The sequence below is a fragment of the Lactuca serriola genome, chromosome 3 (assembly GCF_051521515.1).
Source record: "Lactuca serriola cultivar US96UC23 chromosome 3, Lser_US96UC23_V15, whole genome shotgun sequence".
Lineage (NCBI taxonomy): Eukaryota > Viridiplantae > Streptophyta > Magnoliopsida > Asterales > Asteraceae > Lactuca > Lactuca serriola.
In genome coordinates this window covers 269,073,719-269,087,478 of record NC_136410.1, presented here as the reverse complement: position 1 = coordinate 269,087,478, position 13,760 = coordinate 269,073,719, and the positions used below count along the sequence as shown (strand labels likewise).

General features: G+C 35.4%; 1 protein-coding gene across 1 annotated transcript; it reads right to left on the bottom strand.

The window, feature by feature from the left end:
- Positions 1-7,792: 7,792 nt before the first annotated feature.
- Positions 7,793-9,825, bottom strand: LOC145096244 (uncharacterized). Its single transcript, XM_079034000.1, has 4 exons — positions 8,966-9,825; positions 8,727-8,923; positions 7,980-8,623; positions 7,793-7,906 (listed from the first exon to the last, which is right to left on the bottom strand). Exons 1-4 carry the CDS (start codon positions 9,823-9,825, stop codon positions 7,793-7,795), a joined length of 1,815 nt encoding a protein of 604 aa, XP_078890126.1.
- Positions 9,826-13,760: the final 3,935 nt, after the last annotated feature.

Below are 13,760 nucleotides of genomic sequence, written 5' to 3'. Positions count from 1 at the left end.
GAATGATTCCGTCCCCGGAATCACACATCGACAAACAACTGCGGGTAGCGACTCGTCATGTCACTCTCTATTTCCCAGGTGAGATTCGGCCTATTCGTGTGTTTCCATTGGACAAGCACTAACTCAACCATCTTACGTCGCAACTTCTTAGTCTTTCGGTCAACGATTGCCTCTGGTTCTTCAATCAACCTTTTGTTCTCATCGATTCTTAACTCCGAAAGTGGAATTATGTCGGGAACTTCTCCCGTGAACTTCCTCAAATAACACACATGAAAAGTGTTATGAATCCTATTCAGTTCTTCGGGTAGTTCGAGCTTGTAAGCTTGGTTCCCAATTCTCTAAAGAACTTTAAACGGTCCAATAAACCTTGGACTTAACTTTCCCCTTTTACCAAATCTTATAAGTCTCTTCCACGGCGAGAATTTAAGCAAAACCGAATCTCCAACTTCAAAAGTCATCGGTCTTCGCTTTTTGTCATCATAGCTCTTTTGACAATCCTGAGCTGCTAACATTCTCTCCCGAATTATTTTCAACTTTTCAGTAGTTTGATGGACTATCTCTGGTCCCATAAACTGCTTTTCCCCAGCCTCAAGCCAACAAGACGGCGTACGACACTTCTTCCCGTACAAAGCTTGATAAGGTGCCATCTTAATGCTCGAGTGGAAACTATTATTATAGGCAAATTCTACCAATGGTAAATGTTCATCCCAATTACCTTGGAATTCTAGGGTACATGATCTCAGCATATCTTCAAGTGTTTGTATTGTCCGTTCGCTCTGACCATCAGTCTGCGGATGGTAAGCTGTACTTAAACACAACTTGGTACCCAATTCCTCTTGTAGACTTTTCCAAAATCGTGAGGTGAAACGACTGTCACGATCTGACACAATTGTTAACGGAACACCTTGAAGCCTCACAATTTCCTTCACGTAAGAATTCGCAAGCTTTTCCATGGACCATTTCTCATTGACTGTTATGAAATGCGCACAAATCATGTCGTGACCACTTTTTGTTCTGGGTAGTTTAGTGACAAAATCCATCGCAATGCCTTCCCACTTACCCATAGGCACAGGCAAAGGTTGTAAACTCCCGTATGGTTTCTGATGTTGTGCCTTGACTCTTGCACATGTCACACACTCCGCCACATACTTCGCAACATCAAGCTTCATCGTCGGCCACCAGTAATAGGATTTCAGGTCCCTATACATCTTTGTGCTACCGGGATGAATGGAGTACATGGTTTTGTGAGCTTCTTCCATCAAAAGATCTCTTATTCCTCCTGACTTAGGTACCCAAATCCGATCTTGGAATACCTTCAGTCCATGACCGTTTGTATCGAACACCAACGTTTTACCCAAACGTTCCTCTTTTCGGTCATTCTTTTCAAAAGCTTACCTTTGAGCTTTCTTTATACTTTCCACAATTGTCGAGACAACTTCTATTCTTAACGCTCTTGACCTTCCGACAGAGAGCATCAGCAACAACATTTGCTTTACCGGGGTGGTAAAGTATCTCACAGTCGTAGTCCTTAAGTAACTCTAGCCAACGTCGTAGTCTCATATTCAATTCCTTTTGACTAAAGAGATATTGGAGACTCTTATGATCAGTGAACAATTTGCACTTTGTTCCATAGAGGTAATGCCTCCATATTTTCAAAGCGAAAACTACCGCTGCCAACTCCAAATCATGAGTCGGGTAGTTCTTTTCATGCTCTTCCAACTGTCCAGACGCATATGCGATCACCTTATCTCTTTGGGTCAAAACACAACCCAATCCAACCCCAGACGCATCGCTATAAACATCGAAGTCTTCAACTCCATCGGGTAGAGATAGAATCGGTGCCTCGCATAGCTTCTTCTTTAGTTTCTCGAATGCTTCTTTATTCTTATCACTCTAAGCATAAGTAGCTCCTTTGTGGGTCAAAGCTGTTAATGGACTAGCGATCGAAGAAAATCCTTGGATAAACCCTCGGTAATATCCGGTTAATCCTAAAAAGCTTCGGATCTCCGTGGGACTTTTTGGTTGTTCCCTCTTCATTACAGCTTCAATCTTTTCTGGATCAACCATTATACCTTCTTAGTTGACCACGTGACCCAAGAATTGAACTTCTCGAATCCAAAAATCACATTTGGAGAACTTAGCATACAACTTCTCCTTCTTCAAGACTTCCAACACTTCTCGCAAGTGTCTGCCATGCTCCTCTTGGCTTTTTGAGTAAATCAGAATGTCATCTATGAACACTATCACAGATTTATCAAGGAACGGATTACAAACCTTGTTCATTAAATCCATGAATGTTGCTGGAGCATTGGTTAGTCCAAACGACATAACCAAAAACTCGTAGTGTCCATATCGTGTTCTGAATGCTGTCTTCTCTATATCCTGCTCTCTTACTTTTAGCTGATGATATCCTTACCTCAGGTCGATCTTTGAAAAATAACTTGAACCTTGTAGTTGATCGAACAGGTTATCAATCCTCGGCAACGGATATCTATTCTTTATCGTTGCCTTGTTCAGCTCCCTGTAATCGATGCACATTCTCATACTTCTATCTTTCTTCATCACGAATAACACCGGAGCTCCCCAGGGCGATGAACTAGGTCTAATGAAACCTTTGTCCAATAACTCCTGAAGTTGCATCATCAACTCCTTCATCTCTGTCGGTGCTAGTCGGTAAGGTGCTTTTGCTATTGGCGTCGTCCCTGGTAACAAGTCGATACGGAATTCTACTTGCCGATCAGGCGGTAATCCAGGAAGATCTTCAGGAAATACTTCCGGATAATCACATATGACAGGAATATTCTGCATCACCTTCTTTTCCTTCTTAGCATCGATCACGAATGCTAAATATGATGTACACCCCTTGGCCAAACACTTTCTGGCTTTCATTAGGGAAATGATCCCAGAACTTACTCTGTGTTTGTCCCCATACACCATAAATGTCTCTTTCCCTGGTGGGTTTACCTTGACTATCTTCTTTCTGCACAATATCTCGGCGTCATTGGCGCTAAGCCAATCCATTCCCAACACGATGTCGAAACCATTAATTTCTATAGGAAATAATTCCTCGTGGAACTTATTCCCATTTAAGTCAATTAAGATGTTTTTCATACGATGGCTAACAGGTACAAACTTGCCACTAGCAACTTCGACTAATAAAGCATCATCTAGTCTAACAACAGGCAAAGCTAGTTTTCTACCAAATTCATGCGATATAAAGGAGTAATTGGCTGCAGAATCAAATAAAATTTGGGCAGACAATTTGTTTACGAGAAAGGTACCTGAAGCGACATCAGCTTCATCTTTAGTAGCTTCCAGTGTCATCTGGAATGCTCTCGCCTTCGGCTTTGGCGGAATGTTGGGTTTTGTTGCCTCCTTCTTCTTCGGACAATCTCTCGAGATGTGTCGTTCCTCACCACAACCATAACAAACATTCTTGGTGAGGGTGCAGTCGTTGGCATAATGCCCTGGCTTTCCACATTTGAAGCATGTGACCACTTCCCCGTCACATTTCCCATGATGCTTCTTCGTACACTTGTCGCACCATTTCGCCTCTACCTTTCCTCCACTTCCTCTCGAACCAGATTTCGAGAATTTACTTTTCTTGCTGGAACCTGAAGATCCCTCGAACTTCCTCTTTTCACCAACCTCTGACCTTTCCAGACCTTTTTCCCTGATCTGGGTCTCAACATTTCTAGCAGCCCAAATGGCAGCTTTCAATGTGGTTGCTTGCTTAACCATTGGACCGTAGTCCGCTGGTAATCTGTGGGCAAACTTGTTGACCTTAGAGAGTTCTGTTGGTACCAAATATGGGATAAACTTCATATTTTCTATGAAACTTGCAGCGTATTCAGTAACGCTCAATTTCCCCTTCTTCAAATTCTAAAACATATTACTGATTTCCAGAAGGTCTTGCTCCGAGCATTATTGCAGTTTTAGTTGTTCCACAAAGTCTTCCCAAGACATTTTGCTTGCTTCTCCCTTGGGCATAGAGTCAGCTAACAGCTTCCACCAACTCAACACGCCAGATTTTAGCAGAGGGATCGCAAGAGCGGTCTTCTGCCTGTTGCTGCATTCGTAACTTTCAAACATAGTCTCCATTTCGGAGATCCGGTCCATAACTTGTACCGGCGTCGGGCTTCCGGATAGACATGGTGGTTTTGATGCCATGAAATCCTTATACTTACACCCACGACCATCATTTCCTCCATACTGGTTGTTGTGTCTAACCACCGGTTGGTCGTCTTGACCAACGATCCCACTAAAGTTTCGTCCTTCAGACTGCCCTCCATTCTCCTTGGGCTCTTCCACTTGAATTGATGATTCTTCCTGATTCTGCCTAAGCAGACGGCTTGTTTCTTCCATCTGACGATCCAACATCGTTTGAATCATCATTTATACACCAACCATTGTTATCGGCTCAGGTGTTGCTGCTATGACAGGTATTTGCTCAATCACTGGTGGTTGATTCCTGTTTTCATCCGCGTTTCCAACTCCGCTTCTTGTTCTCACCATTTTTTATCTATACACCGAATAAGGTGAAATTAGATCCTCATTCATGATAGATATTCAAATCATCCTTATCACTCCGAAACGTTTACATGCTAGATCTAATAACATAGACATACACTTAGAATCCTACACACATAAGGTTTCCAGATCCGGTCGGCAACATACCATAGATCCGAACAAATAATATCATATATGGCAACATATAACATTTAGCACATAAAAGCATTTTAGGTAACTTTCCTAAAATAAACTAGTGCTCATGTCTGAAATATAACAGACATACATCTAACAACCTTCACTTAGCATTCTAAGTTTAAGTGTAGAAATCCTACAAATTCCTAGTTCGCTTAAACTAATGCTCTGATACCAACTGTGACATTCCCAAAATCTCGGCCAGAAAACACCGGTTTCATTTATGCTTTTTAAACATTTTCAGAGTAAATCCTTTTGATTTTTAAAAGAGATGCGGAATTTGTTCCCAAAAACAAAACATGATAAAATAGATTTTTATCAAAACATTTCATAAAGAAATATGGTTTCATTTCATAATAAAAAATCGGGATGTCATGTTCCGATACAGACCATAAAGCATAAACAATAATATTACAAGTCATTCAGCAAATATATACATATACAGACTTGTAAACAAAACAACTTGATGATTCATCCATCTTGTGCCCTTGCGCCACTTCCTATAATACAAATAAACCGAGTGGGTCAGGCTTGGGAGCCTGGTGAGCATGTAGGGTTTTCAACCCACAATAAATAATTATATTTAATTCAACAATTAACAATAACCCGATTACCCATTCCTGTTATCCTCAGTTTACGTACCTAAAACAACATCTATTATAAGGGACCTAATCTAGGATTTTCATCGGGACGGACATTACTGCAAAGGGGGCTTCCTTAGCAATAAATATCCTAAAGGCAACCATGAGGGGGATAGAGTACACCGGTGAACACGTCGTTCACAACACCTACAGGTTATGAGCCTGCTAGTGTTCCAAAGGACTGTCTAGAATAGTCCATGGTCGTCATCCATACTCTGTTGAATGAATAGAATAACACCAACAACATCGAGGCCTCTCATCTGTTTATTACACACCAATTATCTACCCATGTTCTACCCAACATATTAGTAGATAAAAATATACATTTTTATACAAAGTTTAAAACCTGTATAGCATGCTCGATCAATACATTTTTTCCACATAACAGATGAGGCATACACACATAACACGTATTTCATAGAGAATAAATCAGATCTATGAGATAGAAGAAAGTGAATATACATTCACACATATAATCAACAAAGTATACACGTAACACGTGTTTCGTATAAAATACTTCATAATAATATGTTAGAAGAAAATGACTACACACTCACCTGATCAGAAGATGATCGGGCAGCACTACGGCTTGCAGAAGTAGTGTTTCTCTTTAGATCTAGAAGATCTTCACAAAAACCGGGCTCCTCGCGGGCAGGGCTTCGGCTCGAAAATATCACTTCTCGGGGCTTCGGATCTTGCTTCGGGGCTCGGTAATATTACCGGGGCTTCGGGGTATAAATGGCACGCAAATCGAGGCAAAAACTAGAGAGAAAAGGAAGAAGTTTGTAAAGGAAATTGGCTGCCCTCGCATGCCCTTTTATAGGTGCTGAGCTTCGGGGTTACGCTGGGCGTAACTTTGGAGTATGCAGGGCGTACGCCTCGGAAGTCGTCAGTGCTTACGTCATCGGAGTACTCGAGTGCGAGGATCGTCACGCTTCGCCGTACGCTGGGCGTACCCCGGATAACTCCGGTGACTCCCCTTCAGATAATATCGGATTTATTAATTAAATTTATATTTTAATTATTTAATAAACTTCAAAAATTCATATCTTCTTCATACGAACTCCGTTTTCGACGTTCATTATATCCACGTGTAAGTGAGACTACGCTCTACAACTTTCGTTTAGAGTCCGTCGACTAATTTTGACTTTATTTTTATTATTTATTTTTAGTAAGCCGTGACAGGAAACTTCGTTATAAATTCATAACTTTTTCGTCCGACGTCCGTTCTCGCCTAACTTTTCATCGTTTCGCTACTAACAACGAGATCTTCGATTCTCATTTAGATTGTTTCGGCTAAAAACTGCTGATCTCAAATCGAGTATACGGGCTGCTTACTACTAAGTCGAAACTTCAGAAAATCATAACTTCCTCATACGAAGTCAGATTTGGGCGTTCTATATATATTCGGAAACCTCGTTTCAGCCACTACAACTTTATGCAAAGATATCGAGTTTATTTTACACTTAAATTTTGACGCTCATTTTATTCTCAATTCATTAAATTATAATAATTAAGAAAATAAACACATAATTCACATAATTCACAAATAATACATTCTTGTTATTTCAAATTTGGGTTACAAAGGTTAACCTAGACTATTACATTGCTAAAAATGGCAAGCCCAGAAACACCGGCGTTACATAATGTAATTGACCTATAAATCGAAGTGATTGACTTTTAGGGTTTGTCTGAATGAAAAGTTCGAGTTGTCACAAATGTTTCCCGGTACCTCCATGTCCATAAACAAACATCAGCATCTGTTCATTTGTAGCCTCCGCAGACTCGACAACACTATAGATGTGGCGTTGTTCATTATTTAGACATGACCACATTTGTTGGTGAGTAGCTTTCAAGCTTTCTTTATCATATGTCATTTCTTCTAAAAAAAGCCGATTTCTTAACATAGTAATAGTTTCATCTGTTGGTTTTGGAAAATTGAAGTCAACAATAGATTTTGAGGGTGTAGACGATTTGAGGAGATGGTCCAATTCATATAAAACCAGTTGCTGTATGTGAAAATTACTTAGAGTCACATCAACACTTGGACCTGACATCTTAATGTTATGCACCAAATCATCACTCATTTTCTCCCACCCCAAAAGCCACAAAGACATAGGATCATTCACATCACACAAAAGGAGCAGATAACAAAATAAGGAGTGTAATTGAGAGGATGTAGCCCATTCAGAAGCCTCAGCAAAAGCATCCATCCACTCTTTATCTTCCCCTATTAGACCTAAAGAATCACATGCACTACGAAAGTCAGGGTCGATAGTGTTGGAAACAGTCCGTACATCTTCATAAGACATGCATCCTTTTTTATGACAAAGCAACATTCTTAAATAAAATAACTCTCTAGTAGAGGGGTGAACAAAGATAATTCTACCTAACGCATGGGAAGTGACACGTTTCCTTTTTTTCCAACCTTTAGCCTATTTGTCCCATCAATACTTGGTAGGATATGAAGTATACGTAAGATCATGACCAGTTGTATCCCACCTGTTGTTCTCCAACCAACCCAATAACAAACTGCTACCAAAACTGGGATCATCAACCACCTGTTTAATAGAAGCGTTTTCTTTAAAAAAACACAGGTTGCATATTTGGCAAATACACAGGTAGTATCACTACAGGCGGATCTCGGTCATGAATAGGAAAATCAAGTATGCGCCAAGCAGCTTCGTGAGGACACAGAAAACGCCCATCAATGTAATTCTTAATCTCATCAACCACAGTAGGTTCCGCTGAAGCCGAAGATCTACAACCATGAACATCTCTGTGAACAACAAACTTAACACGCTCCATTCCTTTAGAAACATATTTGAACAAATATTTAATCATCATATTCCACCCGCAATACTCAACATTAATATGCGCATTAAAACGACAACATAACCTTTTGTTATAAGGAACAGCAAACCTGTTGTCTATTTCTACACCTGTTTGTAGCTTATGAACAACAGTGGAATTTCTTTTATAATGGGCATATCCATCCTTATCAAAAATCGTATCCGACCGGAATTTTTTTGGGTATCTTTTCTTACACTTACCATCCTTCATACATGGGGATCTACTGTTGAGCAAACCACACGGGTCATGTATAAGACATCTTGTAACAGTCTCATATAGTAAAGGTTCTGAAACAGGATCCGGTAGTTCAGCAGTAATGTAACTGTCGATAGCAGATGGTTCCTTTATCTTATGGGAATCTGTTATCCATATAAGCGTGTGACAATGTGGTAAGCCTCTTTTTTGAAACTCGATGGTATATAGATCTTTAAATAAAACGTAAAAGGAAATAAGGAAAATTTTAAGTGCATAAACAAACAATAGAAGTAAGGTAGGTAATAATTTTTTTTTTCAAGGAAAGGAAATTACATGCTGAGACAGGTCCAAATGTGCTATCAGATTTCAAGTATGCGATAAACGCATTGACTTTCATACGAAACACACGTGAGATTATCTCAACTCTGCTTGCCACATCAACCTGGTGATACATAGCCATATATCTCCTGATTTCTGGCCATCCAACATTACACGTAAAAGTTATAAAGTATTGTGGATTTCCATATTCCCTACAAATAGAAAGAGCGTCCTGATAGTGACTGTACATATACCTTGGACCGCCAACAAAAGAGGGAGGCAACATAACTCGCTTCCCAATACTTTTACTGTCAGTGTCTCCACGCGATATAGCATCATAAATACCACTAACATATGCTGATCTTAGGTGGTTTTGATTTTGCTCATAAAATTCAAGACGTGAAAGCTTAATAGAAGCATAGGCATCAACTAAATATTGCTGGAACAATCTACATGAGCTCAATACAAGAGAATATACAACATTCCTTGTATGTATATGGTAGCTGTAGTACATATTAATAGTGAGGTTCCTAGCTTTTGAACCAACCTCATTCAAAAGCTTCAAACATGGAGACCAACCATTCTCACCATAAGGAAATAAAATTGGGTACTGCAATGGCATGTAGTTGGGATGAAGCTTACTAACCCTACGCGGAGGGCCAGTTTTTGAACGAACAACTATGTCATACGTACTACCAACCGCATCCTCTCCAACAACAATACAACCTAAACTACCAGGGGCCGGAGGGCCATACAGACAATCATGAACATCATTAAAAAGACAAACTGCGTAGTCGGGTAATTCCCTTTCAGCAACAATATCTCTTGCACATTTAAAAGTCCTAACATATTCATTATGAAGGTTAAAAATATCCATAAGAGCCTGAACGATAATAGAATCTAAACAACTGTTATTATTACCTTTAAAAGCGGACAACCTATTATCTAATTCATGCTCTGTATCAACAATATACAGCTGCAAGAACCTGGGTCCTTTTTCATTAACAACATCAAAAGCGCCAATCCAGTGACAAACCAGACCCGAAACTTTGAATACGCATGGAGCATCAGCGCTATTAATAGTATCATCTACCTTACCTCCAAAAGACGTCATACTAAACATGCTATTATAAGCCCTAATGTTGTTGATGAAAGGATGATAATCATATAGAGCCACCAACAATTCAGGAGGTATGAGTGGATATGGCAAGACAACAGAAGCAGACTTACAACAACGTGTATAGGCAGGGCAATTCGGGCGTGACAGATAAATAACCCTTTCCTCAAACCAAAAAAGAGCGCCACAAAATTCACAAATAAAAGTACAGTCCCCGACGTCATCATAAGAAGGTAAGAGTAAAACATTGTTAGCAATAGAAGAATTTAACCCTTTTCAAAAGATGAAATCGCAGCTAAACAGCGAGAAAAACTACGTCTAGAAGTGGAAGGTGCAGACATCGGATTAAAAAAAAGGAGGACAGAACATACCTAAAGAAGCAAGCCTGCAAGAGAAATTAGCAACACGGCAAGAAAAGAGAAAGAAAGTCGGCAAAAGTGAAGATAAGAAAAGAGAAAGAAAGTCGGCAATAGTGAAGATAAGAAGAAGAAAAGAGTCGGCAAAATTGAAGATAAGAAGAAGAGAAAAGTTTGCGAAACTCAATATAAGAAGATGAAAATAGTAAGGAAAGATATGTGGCGAAAGTGAAAAGGGTAAGAGTCCCGTGTGCAGTGAAGAAAGAGAAGAAAGAATACTGTTCACGAAGGTTTTAAGCTTTTATTTTATATATAATATTTCACGTATTTAAAAAAATGGATTTTTTTTATTTTTTATTTTTTAGTTAATTCAAGTTCCGAAAATAATATTTAAAAAAAGAATTTTTAGATTTTTCCATTTATTTTGCATTTTAAAATTATTTTTTAGAATATGTTACTGTAATATCCTATTAGAATATTTCACGTATTTTAAAAAAAAAAAAACTAGATTTTTTTTATTTTTTTATTTTTTAAAATTTTTTTAGTTAATTCAAGTTCCGAAAATAATATTTAAAAAAAGAATTTTTGGATTTTTCCATTTATTTTGCATTTTAAAATTATTTTTAGATTTGGTTTTACGGTCTCACAAAATTAGAATGGTTTCAAATGAACCTGAACTTATATATATATATATATATATATATATATATATATATATATATATATATATATATATATATATAGGAGGGTTCAATTGAGAAAAAAAAGGTTGAGAATGGGCGAATCATTCTCAGTCAATCATTTATTTTTGTCGCAAAAAGCTCCAACGTACCGACGGAAATGGGAAAGGAATGCACATGTGTTTTCTAACAAAACATGTTCCCTTAAACTATGCTAAACATTATCTTAATATATACAAAAACATAGTTTTTTCGTTTTTATTTTTATTTTTAAGAAACTATTTTTATCGAAAAATGATTTTAAATATACCAAAATTCATGATTTTTTATTCTCTACAAATATACATCCATATTGATATAGTTTTAAGATAAAATAAAAAATTTATTTTTTTTTATATTTTCAGTTATCGTTATTCATAAGTGAATGAAAATGAATCTGGTTTTTAATACAATATATTCGTTATTCACTTATGAATAAAAACTATGATTAATTTTTTTCACAATTTATGTATCATTCATATATGAATATAACATATACTAAACATATTATATTTATATTTAAATATTAGACGATGCATTCACTTGTGAATATTACATAGTATATTCACTTGTGAATGTTAGATGATATATTCACTTATGAATATTATATGATATTTTCATATGTCAATATTATATAGTATTACATGGTATATCACATGAGAATAATACATAGTATATTCACTTGTGAATATTAGATCGTACATTCAGTTATGAATAATAGTTGGTATACTCATATGTGAATATTGTATAGTATATTCATATATGAATATTACAATGTGTTTTCAGAAATATATATATAATTTTTATATGTTATTCACATATGAATAACATACAGACTTACATATTTGTTTTGTGTTTTAATAATCATATATTGATTCAGGTGAGAAAACATATTCATATGTGAATATAACGTGGTAATTTAGTTTATGCATTTCATCAAACAGTGGGAGTGTATATAAGTTAACTTTTTTTAAAATGTGATAAATATGATACTTTGACTATTTAAATCTTACAAAATAGCAGATTGGTAGAAAAATATATGAAAATTTCAAACAAAAAATGATTTGATCTTTTTCTAACCATAATTTCGATGTTTTATTTTATGAATGATGTTGATGAATAATACGAATTGAATTCTTTGTTGATTATCGATGATGTTGTTCTAATGATGCTTGGAGTATAATTAATCGTAGATGTTGAAGATATGTTCGTATTCAAACAGAATTGAAAGTTGGATTGAAAGAGCAAAAAACGAATGAATTTCAATTGTTCGTATTTGTGATTGAAGGCTATTATATCATATTTACAAGTTTGTCACCGTGTCCTTTATATTTAGAGGCTAATTAAATGAGTGACTGAGAATGATTTCCCCATTCTCAACCTTTTTTATTTTCTCAATTAAACCCACCTCTCTCTCTCTCTCTCTCTCCTTCTCTCTCTCTCTCTCTCTCTCTCTCTCTATATATATATATATATATATATATATATATATATATATATATATATATATATATATATATATGTTCAGGTTCATTTGAGACCATTCTAATTTTGTGAGACCGTGAAACCAAATCTAAAAATAACTTTAAAATGAAAATTAAATGGAAAAATCCAAAAATTCTTTTTTTAAATATTATTTTTGGAACTTGAATTAACTAAAAAAATAAAAAATAATTAAAAAAAATAAAAAAAATCTCGTTTTTTTTTTAAATACGTGAAATATTCTAATAGAAATTACACTGACATATTCTAAAAAATAATTTTAAAATGCAAAATAAATGGAAAAATCTAAAAATTCTTTTTTTAAATATTATTTTCGGAACTTGAATTAACTAAAAAAAATAAAAAGAAATTGAAAAAAAATCCGATTTATTTTGAAAAGTACGTGAAATATTATAATAGAATATTACACTGTACATATTCTAAAAAATAATTTTAAAATGCAAAATAAATGAAAAAATCCAAAAATTCTTTTTTTAAATATTATTTTCGGAACTTGAATTAACTAAAAAATATTTAAAAAAATTAAAAATTGCGTCTCACGGTCTCACAAAATTAGGCCGTCTCACATGAACATATATATATATATATATATATATATATATATATATATATATATATATATATATATATATATATATGTGTGTGTGTGTGTGTGTGACATAATTATATATTTATATTAAAAACCACTATAAAAAGGCAAAACAGGACAAAGAGATATTACATAATTTTCTTTTTAGTTGTCGAATCATGCATACAAACAAAAATAATAAGGTCATGCACGTGTAGTAATAGGTGGAATCAAGCGCCGAAGAATGTTTGTCAATTTTTTTTTGATTTTTGGAAAATAATTGGATCTTGGAAGAGGTTATGAACTCTTTTAGTTTTTGGAAAATGCGTCAATGCTTAGAAAATGCTTTAGATACTTAACACATTATTTTTTTTGGCTTAAATACAATGTTTATAATGTTTTATATTCATTAATGTAATATTATAGAATTACTATTTGGAATGTTTAATTTTTATAGTTTCAGATTCTTATGGAATTACTCTTTGAAATGTATAATTTTTTAGTTTCATATTTTGAAGGTTTACAATCATATATGTTTATTACGGAACATGTATGAACATAACCAATTTATGAGTTCTTAAAGACTATGTTAATCTATAAACATATCAAAATATTTCATATTTATATCTTATCATTACATCCATACATGTTAAGTTATAAACATTTATGACCACCAACAATTTTTGGATTTTTGTATAAATGTTCATTTATTAACATGACTAAATTTAGGATATATGTATAAATATTCATTTAAATGCCAATGTTTGAACAATCAATCTTCTTGTG